Raw genomic sequence first — 15,489 nt, forward strand, 5'->3', positions numbered from 1 at the left:
ATCTTTAAACTCAAGACTTAAGACACAAATATGTAACAAGCTATTTCAAAAGACTTAAGACACAAACTTCTGATGCTTAAGAGAGATCGAGAGAGTGATGATGAGAGAGACAAACAATTTTCATTATGCAGACGAAAGACTTAAGAAACAAACTTCTTTTCTTTGAAATAAAAAATTTCAAGGCATAAGGAATGAAAAAAGTTCCATTGAATTTTTTCTACATAAAAATGTGAAAAATTTGTATGATTTTTTTTATATAAGACATAACAGAAGTTAAAGTTATTTTCAAAGTCATCAGATTGGACTTTCAGATGACATAACACAATTTACATATGTATTTATGTAAATAAAGGTGAATTCGAGCTGTTATAAAGTCACAAATATGGCCAAAGGGGTTTTTTCAGGACACGATATATCATGATATTGGAGGCCTTATTCTCAGCTTAATTCTTTAAAAAAGTATGCGTGTGGAAGTAATGAAAACAAAAATGTATTTACCAATATCCTTTCACTTATTTTTAATATAATATATTTTTTTGTAGAAGATATACATATGTATATATATAAGTAATTCAAAATTCTTAAGGGTAAATAGGAATAAAGAGAAAAATATATAATCATTGAGAATCATACTCAAAAGAGACCGGTAACTAATTTCAATTAATTTTTATTCACTCTCTTATTGAATTATTTGAAAAAAAACATAACAAACATTTTCAAAATTACAGTTATAAATGTAATTAAAAATTCTACTCACGTTACTCTCGGTTTTTTTAACGATTGTTCCCTTTTGTATGTTTTTGGTATATGAGAGCGCATTGACCATTTAACTTAACGAATACGATGCATACCAAACCAAGTTAAGACCAACCAAAGCAAAAATGAAGCCAACGTTAAGGCCAAGACTTGGTTGAGTTAAAACACACAATCTTAGTTTTAGTTTAAGAATAACCACGCTGCGGTAAACACGCGAATTTGAATGGATAAATAAAAGTGAAAAAAAAAAAAATAAATAAACGCTTAATAATAACGAAACAGAAAAGTGGTAAAGTGGGGGGGAAGCATGCGCACATACCAAAACCAATAATAAAGTTAAAGTGAAACAAGTTTTTGATCGGTACAATTTCGCATGATACAACAAAAGTGATGACGCAGAGTAGTAAAGCCAATGTGTGATCGCAGTAATTGTTGTTGTTTTTGTTGCTATATCTGTGATAATGCAATGAAATTTCTTCATATCTGAAAGTGATTCATTAAATTGTATACCAAACGAATGAAAACATAATATTTTCTTAACAAAAAGAAATAAAATAAAGAAAAAATATGCACTAAAATAATAAAGAAAAACGAAAAAATTTAATTACCTTAAAAAAAAAAAAACAAAATTAAAAAGAAAAAATATACCACGTAGTCACTAAAATACATACATTATATTGTTTGTATCTATAAATTGTTTTCTTTAATTATTTTCTGTTAAAATGACATTGAATACGTTGTATTCAATAAGCGGAAGTCGTTGCCGTAGTGTAACTTTTAATAATTTTATAAAATTCAACTGGTGTTTATATGTAATTATACTTGTATTATATTTACAATCTCCTTCGCCAACTAGTAAGTATATGGTTTTCAAACAATACTAATCTCAAAACAACTGCAGAATTATTTTTGTAATTTTATTTTTTCTAAATCTAACAAGTTTTTCTTGGTGTATTTTATTAAGTTTCCCTTTCAAGTTTACTGGAGTAAAAAAAAACATTGTATATACAAAAACAAAAGAGTATTGAAAAAAAAAAAAGAAATTCACTTTCGTACAAAACTAGTGAAACTGGTCTACTAATGTTGTATAAAAATTTTTAAATGTAGCTAAAATAAAATAATATCGACGTTACTTTTAAGCTTCGTTGTATCATGTTTATAATATGCTGCATATCATTTTATTTTATTTTTTATTTTGCTAATTAAAAAGCACAACAAAAATATTTTTGTGATTTTTTTTAAATATACATTGCTGAATTTAATAGGTCGCCTTTATTAGTATTCACAAAATAGAAGATTTAATTATTAGGTTTCAAAAAGATTTTTTAATAGAAATTATCAACAGAAAACAGTATATATGTATGTACATATTTTTTTAACAGAAATTTAAAAGTAACATAATTTTAAATTGAAAATAATTTTTTATAAGAAAAAATTTAAATCTGCTAAAGTTTTCTATATGTATATCAAAAACATAATCTAGCAAGGTGAAAAAATTAAAACATTTTCCAATTCGATTGGAAACCCATAATAGCCTTCCCACTATAGTGATATAGGGTTAGAGTTTGGGGTTGGTGAAATCCCGTCCGGGAATTGGATTTTATAATTTATCGGCGATTTTGTTTTAAAGACAAATCACAAAACATCGTTAATGGTGTAGAAGAAAATAAAAAAATCCTTAATTAAAAACTATCAATCTATGTAAAAGCTTAAGTTGAAGCAAGTTCAAATAGAAACAAAAATCTTTAATGCATTTCTAAAGCCAACGTCTATGAAAGCGTTTGAGTTATCTCAGTAGCTGGAAATGTTTCACAAAATAACGGAATAGTTGATCATTTCTTATATTTAATTAATTCTAAGGAGTAAGAATGAATCTTATAGTAATTTAATACTTAACTATACATCTGCCTATGGAGTATATGATCTGGTTAGTAGTGGTATGCAAACTATCTCACCAAGGTTGGCTATGAAGTAACTGCCAAAAAAAACAGTTTCTCTTAGCGGTTAGAACAGGATATTCACAGAGAAGATGGAAGACCGTTTCTTCCTTTTCCCTGCAACTGCGACAGTACTCAATGAAGGGGAGTCTAAGCCGACTTGTGCCTAGCACCCAGTGTCCTGTTATTACAGCTATCAACCTCGGTATATTCCGCGTATTTCGGGTTATAAGGTATCTTGTGCGTTTCTCCTTGAAACAAGGCCTTAATGACTTAGCCCTATGCGCAGGGGCCCAAACAAGGACAGATCATTCTTGCATTGTCTAACTAATAGGGAAGTGGTAGTATAAGAATTTAGTGAAAGAATATCCGCTTGATTATCGACAAGAATTCCTATGTTGTCGCGAGTATTGAGATCATGTATAGTAGTATCCTACAGACTTGATTTAAATTGATTTAAAATTTGTCATTGGCAAAATTAAAAAAATGGTTTCATTTGTTCTCAAAAGAGATAATATTTTAGTTATCGTTAAACTTATAAAAAAACGTTATAAATTAAGTTTTATATAAATTCCTGGGAATCCGGGGAAATTAATCTTTTCCCGGAAATTGAAAAGTCCGGGAATTCCCAAACTCTATATAGGGTATAAATAACCCCAGTTTATTCGTCAAATAATTATTTGGCATAGGATATTTTGTTCATATATTACGGACATTTTATATGATTATATATAGTTTCTCTTAAATCGGTTGAAAATAAAATAATATTTTACTATGGTGTTTGATCTTCACAGTTTATGGGTTAATATTATTCGATTTTACTAAAACTTCAGATGTATGTTTCCTATTATCTTGAATTGTTTATTCTAAAAAGTTTTATATAAAATGCGTAACGATAAAGAATAAAGACTGTTTTTCAAAAATTTTACCAAAAATTGTTTTCTCCGAAATAATCAAAATTGAAATCGCAGGTACCGCTAATATGTGAGAGATATCGACCTAATTTCTTTACTCTTTTATTCCCCTTTTTATTATTCATAAGTCACATGGAGATTTTCTTAAAATTTTAAAAATTGCTTGACAAAATTGCTAAAAGTTTAAAACTGTCGTCTAAAGGTTTTCTCATTTATAACTATACCCCAAATACGGTTTACGCTATCTTAAGTTAATACGAATATATTTAATGTAATAACAAGGTGTTATTAGAGTATTTCCCAATATTTGTTAAATTTGTTTAAATATTTCTTAGTTAAGTGATTTGTGACACTAAATGATCGAAGGAATTTGTAATGACTTTTACAATTTTTAACCGATTTTTGTGTTTTATATCTTATTGGAACGATAATTGCATACATATGCTATTAAAATGCAAAAAGATAAATTAAGTGCCAACATTTTTGTAAAAATCGTTTTCCCCTTCAGACCCATAGTGCCACCAGTTATGCATTTCTATAACTATAAGTATAAATCTAAAAGCAGAGTCGGCCACTATTCGCAACTTCTGTAAAATTACCGAATTTTATATTTAGGACACAAGTATACAGTCAGAAGGACTAAGAGATAAAAAAGTGCAAAATTTGTGAGTGATACGTCCTTTTTATTTCCATATTCGCACGAAATAACACTGGAATTAGTGAAAATTATTTAAAAAGTTTTTTTCATCGTTGGCCTGTGATACTATAGCTAATTCAAAAAATACATTTTGAAGTAGTCCAGTACATTTTCATTTATTCGGGACCCAGTATGTCAAATTTTAAGTTTCTAGGTTAAATATTATAGAAAATTCAAAAAGTACCATTTGAGCAAGAAAAGGGAGTTTTAAAAAGTTCCTTATTATAGGGTAAACTGTTAAATATTTATGTTTCTATATTAATTCTGTTAAAATTACAAAATATTATAAGGATGAAAACGTGAAATAAATTTCCATTACTTTAAGTAAATTCTAAATCACATATGATGTAAATAAAAATAGCAAAAAATGTTTTAAAATTTTTTAAGAAAAGTGAAATAAATATTATTGTAGCTATTGTAAACCCATGCTTGAATTTAATATAAAGCATTAAATTCAACTTGGAAATATTCTAGTTCAAAAACGTTCTCTAGGTAAGATGTGATTCAACTTTAAATTATGACAATTTCCAACAACATTACAAGCCAAAGCTTGATTTTTTGTCTATTAATGCTTATTTTGTTATTCATATCAAAACGAAAGATTTAAGACAAAAACATGAAATTGTTAAGTTCTCTTTACTTAATGTAAATTGGGGAATGATAGATTTTTATAAATATGTACATATGTATATGTATCGCATACTACTACAAGACTGATTAAACATAGTTCCATGAATGTTTTGACTATTTCTCAAAAGCTCTAAATACATAGATATTTTGAATCCAGACACTTCCGTTAACCTAAGAAACACTTAGTTTACCTAAGAAAAATTCATACATACATAAGTCATAGTTCAATAATTTAAAACTGAGTCATTTAAAATGGATAAAAACCAACATGGAGAATCCCAACATAAAATGCGAACATACATTTTTACGTCACTTACCCCCATTATCTCAATGTCAATTATCAATGTAAATACAAAAAATATTTTAACCGGCAGAATATCTACAGGTTCAACGATAACCGGAGGTCGAGTTAACGGGGCTTATTGATTAAATTTGGTTTAAGAATTGGTGTTACTTTGTCTAACATTTTATATGTCTTTTGAAATTATGGAAAAATCTATTCTTTTTTTTACTAAGCACTTCAAAAATTGTAAATGACTTAAGTAATGTTTTCGTTACAGTTTTAGAAATATAATAACTTATTTACTACAAGACTGACATAACCCAAAAAAAGTAGTTTCGAAAAAAAATGGCTTCGAATGTTTAAGGACATTTTACTATTTTTTAATAACTTTTAAACAAATCAAGGGATTTGAAAAATTAAATCAGATTCATCTTAACTGAAATTTAATTTTTATTTATTTAATATTCGTAAAAACATGAATTTTTTATTTACATACATATACAACAAAAAATCGATCAAACGCCAAAATTTGAAATTTAATAAATCTATATGAAAGGCTTTAGAATGACGCATGATTTGTTGCCCTCAGTTCAAAAAACCCGAATTTTGGATTATGCCAATCTTGTAGTAAATGAATGATATACATATGTATGTATATATATTAATACCATAAAAGTAGAATTAATTGAAGAATTTTTATATTTGTTATTATTGTTAGAGAGGTTTGCGGGGAACTGTGCATGAAAAAATATTTTTTCACAAGTTACATATATTTTATTTAAATTATAACTAATAAATTTATATGAAGTGTGAATAGGTACATACGTATACACATTTATATAAACAGATATATATCTATATGTATATACCGATATTATATCTTAGAGTAATGTGTTTTATGCTATTATTCAATTCAATTGAAGTTTAATCAAATGTTTATAAAACTAAATTTCCTTATCAGCCCAACAACAATAAAACGAAGTACTTCCAAAAGAAGTGAGTTTTTTCTCTTCATTGGAAGAATGGAAATTTTGTTTTATAAAACTTTTATAAAATAAAATGTTGTTTATGAATTAGGGTGCATAATACTACAATTTCACTTCAGAAGTAGTGAATTTGGAATCAAATAAAAAGAACATCCCTACTATGACAAGCCTGTCTGCAGGTCTTTTTCAGTACTTCCATAGATCTTCTTTGAAAGTTCTATTTTTTTTTGCTGGGCAGATATTAAAGTGAAACAAAATATTTTTATATAAAACTTTCCTAATCTTTTAAAGGAACCTAGCTTAAAATTGATAAATTCTAATAATAAAAATATTTCAGATGCTGTTCTTGATTTCGATGACGAAGAGGGTCCATATCAGGGAAAATATTTGGGAAAAATAAATTCTTACCATCATCAGGTGAATACCATTGAGTAATAGTATAAATCAAACGCATTTTAAAATAAATTCTCCATATTAAAGGTTTCTGGTGATATATACGCTGTAAATGAATTTACCTTCTTAGTGGTGGGCTTCAATTACGATGGCAATGGTGCTGATACATTCTTTTGGGCGGGAGCTTCCAATCGTCCGGGTCCACAGGGTTTTATAGTGCCCGATGAGTATGGCAAGTAAGTATAGATGAAATTAAAATAAAATTATTTCTGTAAATCGAACCAAACTTTTAAATTTGTTTTAGAACCAATATTTTAGATCGTTACCACAATAAAGACTTTACCTTAACACTGCCGGATCGAAAGAAAATAACTGAAATAAAATGGCTATCAGTTTATGATTTAAATAATCAAAATAATTTCGGCGATGTATATATACCAGAAGAATTTGAACCACCACGACCACAGGCTGGTGGTACTTTTTCGAAACGTAGTCATAATGTTAGTAGCACAGCAATTGAAATTTTAGACTCGAAAACAATACAAATTATCGATTTTACATATGATGGCAAAGGAAAGAGAACCTTTTTCTGGGCTGGCGTAGGAGCACAACCTTCAAGTCGTGGTAGCAAAATACCCGATGAAAGAGGATAGTAAGTAGTCTCCTTATTAAAATCAAAGATAAATAGAGTAATTTTTGGATATTCTTCAATTATTTCAGCCTAGATCCCATACGCAAATATGACAAGGAAACTATAACCCTGGAATTGCCTGGTGACAAAACTGTTTTCGATATTGATTGGATTAGTATTTATGATTTAGCCGATAATGAAAATTATGGTCATGTTTTAATTGCCGACAATTTGAATGTACCTCCTTCTTTGGTGAAAATAACACCATATGAGTTTTCCCTACCAAATTGTCGACAATTACATAAAAACTTACAAGTATCCTGGGAAGTGTTTGGTCCACAAATTACCCTACAACTTTCGGGTCAAGTTGAAAAGAATGATTACATGTCATTTGGTCTATCGGGTTCAGATACTTCTTCGCAAATGATAGGAGGTGATGTGGTTGTGGCCTACATGGATGATATTCGGGGTTATTCGATCGATTATAATATAACATCATTGGCTCCCTGTGTCCAAGTGTTGGGTCAAAACAAAGGCGTGTGTCGTGATGATGTAGTGGGTGGTTTAAATGATTTTCAATTAAATACCTATAGTCGTAAAGATGGCATTAATACTATAACCTTTAGGAGAACTTTAATATCATGTAAGTATTTTCCATTGACAATATTTAATTTAATATTTATTGGTTTTTTTTTCTTCCCTTTCTTAAGCCGATCATGGTGATAAGGAAATACGTTTAGACCGAAGCAATTACATTATATGGGCTTTAGGTCAATTGGACTCAAATTATGAACCAGCCTTCCATAATTATTATCCCAAAAGTGATGTTTTAATTGATTTCAATACAACTGAACCGGTTAATGATTGTTTTAGTTTTACCAAACATGCTGATGCACCCATACAAACCTGGGAAAAGGTCAAAATATTAGATCCGTAAGTAATATTATTTTATTAATTTAGAAATTTATATTAATATGTTATTCTTTTGGAAACTTAAGAACTGTTCGCACTTTTAATTCATATTTGGGTCCTTCTGGAGGTTTGAAAGGTTATCAGGGTATTACTGGTATGTTTTAATGTTAGTTTTATATTTTGTTTATATGCTGAAGTTTATTTTTCTAGGTCACGTCTCTAGTGGTTTAGCTTGGTATATAAATGGTTATATGATTCCCGAATTGTATTTGAAGAGAGGTCTTACATATGCATTTAAAGTAAGTTTTTAATATTAAAATTTGATAACATTCAAAATTAAAGAAAAACTTAACTGATTTAAAATTTCCAATTTGATTTTCTTGTTGTGGTCAAGATTATAATAGTCAAGAGTATATCATTCGCTTATTAAATAATTAAATTTACTTTGGTTTTAAAATCATTCATTTCATTATCGATCGAAAACTCAATTCCTATCGATAGTGGAATTAAGTCCATGTTTTGAGAATACTTTTTTCGAAATTAAATCGGAATAAAATTATTTTAAATTTTTTAAGTGGATCAATATTAATAAATCTTAATCGAAAAATCTAATTTTTATCGAAAAGTTGTAAAAATAAGTAATAAAATACAAAAAGTCGAAAAGTCAAAAAGTCAAAAAAAAAAATCGACTTTTAAAAGTTTTCCTACTTTTTCAATATTTATGGGAACTAAAGATAGACGAACAATGTGATATTATATTGAAATTAAAACTATTTTCATATGAAAACTATCGATCGTTATTCTCTGGGTACAAGTTATCATCTTGAATATATCCTCCAAATATCATGTTTGATAGTACATTGATGTCCATTATTTCATTCTTAAAAATAGCGATAATGGCCATCTCATTCGTAGGAAAACATTCTAAAATGCATAACAAAGTCATAGGTCTATTGTGTGGATTTGATTGTACGGATTATTAGGAATCAAATCCTAACTCTAAAATTATCAATCTAAAAAATTCTTCTTCCCTATACCTTAATGATACATTACAGCTCTTATGGATGATAAGTTTTGATATACAATTGTCAGTAGTGGATTTCTCTAGTCTATTTTTAGATACGTCAAAATTTTTCATTTTATATTTATATCCCAACAGGTAAGAGGTGGCAATAATCCTCATTCGCCCGACAATTATCATCCGCTTGTTATTACTGATGAACCACGCGGTGGTTATGATCGTCTTAGCGATGCAAAACAAAGTGAAATTCGTGTTTTAGCTGGTGTCGAGTTTACGCGACGTGGACGTCCCAAGCCAACAGCTGCCGGACCTCTATGTATATCACGTTATCCAGCCGGTTATGATCGTCGATTGGATGATAATTTTCCCAGTTTTAAGAAATTTAATCGTTCTCTTGTCACCGAATGTCCCTATGAAGAACCGGCCATATTGGAAATTACACCAAATATAACATGGCCCGATATTGTGTATTACAATAGTTTTACCCACGCCAACATGGGTTGGAAAATTCATATTATTGATAGTTATAGTAATGTTAGAAATCGTGGTAACAAAGTGTTGAGTGGGAATTGGAACTTTTTAATGGGAGGTGGAGTATTTATAATAACTACTATGTTTTATTTAAGATTTTGAAAATGACTGATGTTCTTAAATAGTTTTCTTTGTTATTGTAGTAGATGAAAGTACATTTTTTTTTTAATAATAATTTGCCTGATTTTATTTTCAAAATTCTTTTAATATTGTATGTTACACAACTATTTTGGTTTGACATATTTTTTTCTCGATTTCTCAAGATATTTTTAAATCAAATAAATAAATACTTTAAATATTTTTCAATATTTTTGTTTATTTAATATGTATGTTTGTTAATGTACGTATGTATATTAAATCATGTTTTTAATTTCCATGTAGAAGAGTTCCAAGAATAATTTATAATAAATATATTGTAGTATTGAATCCTTTAATAAATATATATTGATTTTCATAATAATAAATATTGGCATTTTTCATTAATTAAGTAGTAGATTTATGTATGTATATCAGTATGTATGTGGTACAAATATATGTGTGTAAGTATGTATTTATGTGATAATAACATGGTGATTATAAGATATATGAACCAAGTTCTTTTTATTAATGAACTTTTTATAAATAACTTTTTAAGCTCTAAAATGTAACTAGTAACAACGTTAGGTTTTTTACAAATATATATTTTTAAAATTGAGTTTTTTATATAATATTTTAATTAAGTAAATAATTTAATATTTTTTAGTTTATACAATTATTCGAATTAATATCACTTTTTTATTACATATTTCACATAATGTTTCAATAATGAAAAGATTATTGTTATTTGTTTTTTAACATTATTTTTCACAGTATTTAAATTCAAAGCTTTTTAAAGCTCAAGGTTCGTGATCTTTGACAAAGTTTTCTAAACATTTTGGTATTTGATTGCGATAAGGTATGCGATACTTACTGATAATTGTGGCAGCTAAACATTTAAGGTTAATATAATTCATGAGAGGTATTGTATTTGCTGAATTAAGTGAAATTAAATTATATGGGCGTTCATCCGATTTGTTGGGTTGATCTAAATCGGCACCATGATCGAGTAGAATTTTTATGATCTTAAAGAAAAGGAAAAAATAAAACAAGTACAAATTTTATTAGTTTCATTAAATTCAGTACTAATAATTATGTATTACTTATATACCGATTGAAAATATAATTATAATTTACCTCATTACTGAAATTATAAGGTTGAGCAGCTATATGCAGAGGAGTTGATTTCACTTCATTTTTAGCATTCACATTTATACCACATTCCAGTAACAATTTAATGACATCAGCATTTGGAAATATAACCTTCAAAAGAAAAAAATTAAAACATAAATATGTATATCCTTTTAGCCTTCCTTTATTCGTCTCTCTTACATTTAAATTCTCATCATTCAATAAACCACTCTTAATCACATTCAAACGAGAAACACATACATGTAATAGTGAGTCGTTTGTACAGGCACTGGTAATATTCGCCTGAATCAAATTACGCACCGACTTATAAACAATACGAGTTTCTTCCGGTCTCCAAGCTGTTGCAATAAGTAAATATATGGTATGAGCTATACATTTAAAAATACTGTCGAAATTCTCTTGTTGCCTTCTAGATATGGGACGTATTTGTAAGAGAGCATGACACTCGGCTACTGTCTTGGTGAGTAGCTCAAAAACCGTTAAAACATCTTTAAAATGCGGTAAAGTTTCATTGCCAAAATTACTCTGATTTAGATCTGTATTACGTTCATGCAACTCTAACATTAGGCGAACAAGAGCCTGTGCTGCAAAACTTGTATCAAAAAAGAGCAGTGTATTATGTTGAACGCGTATTTCGAGTAAGAGTGTCCAGAGCTGTATGCAACGTTGCAACTGTAGGGAATCGGCATATGAAGCACCACGAAATGTTAGACGAAAAAGAGTGTCCTTATGGGTGATACCAAGAATACGTTCACATATTAATAGACTTTGTATGCGCATCGCATCCATATCTGTGGCCATTTCGTCGAGTGCTTCTAATGTGGTAAATTCATGTTGAAAGCGATAGGCTTCACGTAAAGGAACTTTAGGAAGTTTTTCTATATGAGAAAAAGATAATAGATTTAAATATACTCTAGATTCCTTAACCATTGACACTAAAATTTTTACCAATATAAGGATTTTGAGACGCTCTTAAATGATGTGCCAAACGCCAATGTAAAACTGCTACTCGACTTTCATTGTGTTCATCCAAAAATGTTGAACCTATACCAGTATTTTTTTTACAAAAATGTTTAATCAAATTAACAACATAACAAACCTATTAGTTCATGAGCTTCAGCCAATCTTTCAATAGAATATTCTAAATTATTTCGTAAGTAATCGAAAATCTGATGTGCACCCTTCAGGCAAGCGGTACGTAAAGCATCATCACCATGACGACTAATAGCATAAGGATTGGCGCCATGTTCCAATAACAATTTGGTAGTTTCCAGTCTGTTATACAAAAAAAAATCAGAATATCTTTCGCAATATAAATGATATATACTTCCGCTTACCTGTGCTCTTGTATGGCGTAATGTAACGCGGTTTTACCTTGTGTATCAACAGCATTAATATCGCATCCTTTACGTATTAGAAATAAACATAGTTCTGGCGATTGTACTGAATTTATTAAACAAGTACCACCATTCATGTTGGGCTTCTTAATGTCAGCACCGTTTTCAGCAAGAAATTTTACTGGAAAGTTTTTGGTTTATTAATACATAATGCCTTAAATATTTACTTATATTCTTAATTTTCTTACCCATTTCAATGTGTGTCATGTAGCATGCACTTCGAACAGGCGTTGATCCCGTATCTGAGGTGGCATTTATGTCACTGCCAACACGTAATAGATACTTGACCATAGGTAAATTATTTGAAACCGCTGCACACCATAGCGGTGTTACCAAATGATATGAACGATCTTCTGGTGCTTCATACAATCCTTTTTGTTCTATATCAGCTTCGCAAATTGTTACCAAATATTCGGCTATAGGCACGCAACCTCTACTGCATGCTATGAATAGAGGTGGAGAACCGCCACGCATGCGACGGACAATTTCTCGTCTTGTTTCACGGCTATAACTGAAGTATATAATTTTAACATTATCTTTGTTACTTAATATGCATATTACGTAAAATATTTTTTTTTGGGAGATATCGAAATAAATAAAATAAAATATTCTACAGCCTTCAGGGTCTAAATTCAAAACATAAACTCGACAATTCTTTACTCATGTCAAATTTCATTAAAATCGGACAACCGTTTAGAATAACAGATTTATTTCCCCTTTATTGACCTAAACAATTAATAACATTTTATTAAAAATCTCGTAAATTATTTTTTATGGAAGGAAATTCAAATATAAAATATTATTTGATAAATACAAATAATAATTTGCTTCATTTTGCTTAAAATAATTGTTCTGATTAAGTTTTTCCTTACAAAATAATACAATTTTGCGTAAGCAAAAAACTTAATTGATTCACTGTATAATATTTATTTTCTAATATCTTCATCTTGTACGTCTATCCGTATCAAAACTCATTAAACTTATTTATAATTAAGAATTAATACAAATTTTATTTAAATATTTAGTTTTATTTATAGCAATCACCGACTATCTCATAGGTAGTTAGCCGTTGAAATACATGGAGAAGAAGAAAATGGAAGAAACTAAATAAAAAAGAAATCAAAACAAAAAATCAACAAAAATTGATCATTGTTGAGAGAGTTTGTAAACAACTATGTGCAAAAATAAAATTCTATAAAAACAATAACATGATTGATTCAATAGCAATGTTTAAAGCAATAAATTCGTTCATAGTAGCAACAATTCATTAACTAGAATTAAAAAACAAGTTCAATGACTTGAAAACAGATACTAATAAAAAGGCGGTATCAACTTCAGGAAATAAAATTAACATTTTCCAACGAGTATATCATCTCTGTGTGGATGTAGAAACCAACCATTAAATTAAATTTAAACTAATCATTAGAACGTCTAGAATAAACCATAATGAACTTACCTTTCAAGTTCCTCTCTAAGTCTTTTTGATATTGTGGAATTTTCTAAACATTTTCGAATTTCCTCGTGCAAATCATAACTGAGTTTAGCAATTTTCAACTGTATAGAGGGTACAGGGCAACGATTACTGGAGTATTTTCCACCAACTTCAGTCTCAGACTTAACCACTGCTGCAAAGCTCATAAGCGGTGATGGATTTGCCATTTTTCCAATTTGCAATTTCTTTAATATTATGAAATCGTTGTTGATTACTGCGCGTTTAACGCGTCTTTTAAGCAATTAGCACTCGAACTGACCACACTAATAAGTTTATATAGGATTGACACTAATTAATGGTACTCTTTGAAAACAACTTCCTCCAACACCTTTTCCTACCGTAGCTAGGTTGAATATTTATTATTTTTGTATTATTTATGCAAGTAGCCTATAGGTAGGTACATATATTTGCGATTTTATAATATGACCAAATGAGGAGTAGTGTTGTAATTTTTGTCTGTTTCTCTGTTTTTCTTTTTTCCTTACTCTTGTGCCGTTTTTTTCTTTTTGGCTGAACTGTCTGTCTGCTGCACTATATTTTTTTCCACTTGAAAAAGTGAAAGTAATTTTGTTTTCGTGGTATGTAAATCAATAATTATTGAATTAATTTTCGATTCCTTTATGAGTGCAGGAATTTGCTTTTAATTGTAACCATTGCTCATTTGCTTAACATTTGAAAATAAAAAGTTCACAAAACTTTCTCATTTTTAATATGTACTTTTCTTTTAAGAATTTCTAAAGAAAATTTAGCATTAATGCTGATAGATAATTGTCTTAATGAATTTAACTGTCTTGTTAATTTTAAGTTTATAATTTATAGCCCGAAAAGTTATTAAATTTAATAATATTTGATAAAACTGCAAAATTTATATTTTCCAACTATAATAGAACAGAGCCCTGCGACGACAAACATTAACGGCGGAGGCGGCTGGCACTAAAAATATCGGCGGCTTCGGCAAACACTAAAAATGTCGGCTGCTTAAAATTGACTGTAAGCCGGCTAAGTTTTCAGTTTTAAGTTTCCAACGAATTAATGTAAAAACGGAATCCGATCGATTAAAATGTGGGATTTTGAAAGCAAATATTTTAAAAATCTATTGTTTACCAGAGTAAGAAATTTTTGTATTCATAATACTATATTTATTTCTATCGTTATACAACTCATTTTCTCACTATTTTAATATAAACTCTTCATTTTAATACCCTTTACCTTCGTGATATTATTTTGTATTTACGATTGCCTTCGTGAGAATTCATTAAAATATATCGAAAGCTTACAGAATTAATTATAGGCATTATATCAAAGCAAATTTGTTTGAGGAACTGTTCATTGTTTAAAATATAACTCAATTTCGAAATGAATTAGAGAATGAGTTATTTTAGAGCTTTGATGTATGTACATACATACTTACAGATGTATGTAAAAAATCATGATATAAACTTTGGTTTTTCTTTTCGAACATCTTAAAATTCTGTCTTAATGTTGTACTAGCGACTTGCTGGAGGCGCGTAAATACGAAAATATCTGAGGCGAAGAAATTTCACTGTGACGCCGTCCGATTGTATGAATGTTGGCGGAGGCTTTATAACGGCTTTAATTTTATACTAATTGTATGGCCGCTTAATAAAACAGTATTATAACAAAAGCAAATGCACAAAATTTCAAGTTTTAGAAAATTATTT

At 28.9% G+C, this 15,489-nt stretch overlaps 2 protein-coding genes across 3 annotated transcripts; one reads left to right on the forward strand and one right to left on the reverse strand.

Moving 5' to 3' along the window:
- The first annotated feature begins 953 nt into the window (after positions 1-953).
- On the forward strand, positions 954-10,155 carry LOC119610676 (protein Skeletor, isoforms B/C). Its single transcript, XM_037966004.1, has 9 exons — positions 954-1,611; positions 6,541-6,620; positions 6,684-6,832; positions 6,901-7,248; positions 7,317-7,870; positions 7,938-8,160; positions 8,226-8,293; positions 8,350-8,438; positions 9,299-10,155. The coding sequence occupies exons 1-9, from the start codon at positions 1,479-1,481 to the stop codon at positions 9,791-9,793; spliced, it is 2,139 nt and encodes a 712-aa protein (XP_037821932.1). The 5' UTR covers positions 954-1,478; the 3' UTR covers positions 9,794-10,155.
- Positions 10,041-14,735, reverse strand: LOC119610685 (protein fem-1 homolog A). 2 transcript variants are annotated; one of them, XM_037966022.1, is made up of 8 exons: positions 13,772-14,734; positions 12,504-12,826; positions 12,256-12,436; positions 12,018-12,193; positions 11,867-11,962; positions 11,099-11,796; positions 10,904-11,029; positions 10,041-10,791 (listed from the first exon to the last, which is right to left on the reverse strand). In XM_037966022.1, the coding sequence occupies exons 1-8, from the start codon at positions 13,972-13,974 to the stop codon at positions 10,567-10,569; spliced, it is 2,028 nt and encodes a 675-aa protein (XP_037821950.1). In that variant the 5' UTR covers positions 13,975-14,734; the 3' UTR covers positions 10,041-10,566. The 2 variants fall into 2 exon arrangements, with proteins under 2 accessions (XP_037821950.1, XP_037821944.1); XM_037966016.1 differs by having other exon boundaries at positions 10,904-11,796; positions 13,772-14,735.
- Positions 14,736-15,489: the final 754 nt, after the last annotated feature.

Source organism: Lucilia sericata, unplaced genomic scaffold (assembly GCF_015586225.1).
Source record: "Lucilia sericata isolate MDLA Ls3-8-SP2 unplaced genomic scaffold, ASM1558622v1 Contig000029F_arrow, whole genome shotgun sequence".
In the NCBI taxonomy this organism is placed as follows: Eukaryota; Metazoa; Arthropoda; class Insecta; order Diptera; family Calliphoridae; genus Lucilia; species Lucilia sericata.

What these genes read in the sequence shown, in the direction of transcription:
- LOC119610685 (XM_037966016.1), bottom strand. Translation starts at nt 13,974, where the DNA reads ATGGCAAATCCATCACCGCTTATGAGCTTTGCAGCAGTGGTTAAGTCT. An exon ending in TACGCCATACAAGAGCACAG is followed by an intron (nt 12,194 to 12,255) that starts GTAAGCGGAAGT and finishes TTTGTATAACAG; the next exon opens with ACTGGAAACTACCAAATTGT. An exon ending in GTCTCAAAATCCTTATATTG is followed by an intron (nt 11,797 to 11,866) that starts GTAAAAATTTTA and finishes TTTCTCATATAG; the next exon opens with AAAAACTTCCTAAAGTTCCT.
- LOC119610676 (XM_037966004.1), top strand. Translation starts at nt 1,479, where the DNA reads ATGACATTGAATACGTTGTATTCAATAAGCGGAAGTCGTTGCCGTAGT. An exon ending in ACAATCTCCTTCGCCAACTA is followed by an intron (nt 1,612 to 6,540) that starts GTAAGTATATGG and finishes AAAATATTTCAG; the next exon opens with ATGCTGTTCTTGATTTCGAT. An exon ending in AGGTTATCAGGGTATTACTG is followed by an intron (nt 8,294 to 8,349) that starts GTATGTTTTAAT and finishes TTATTTTTCTAG; the next exon opens with GTCACGTCTCTAGTGGTTTA.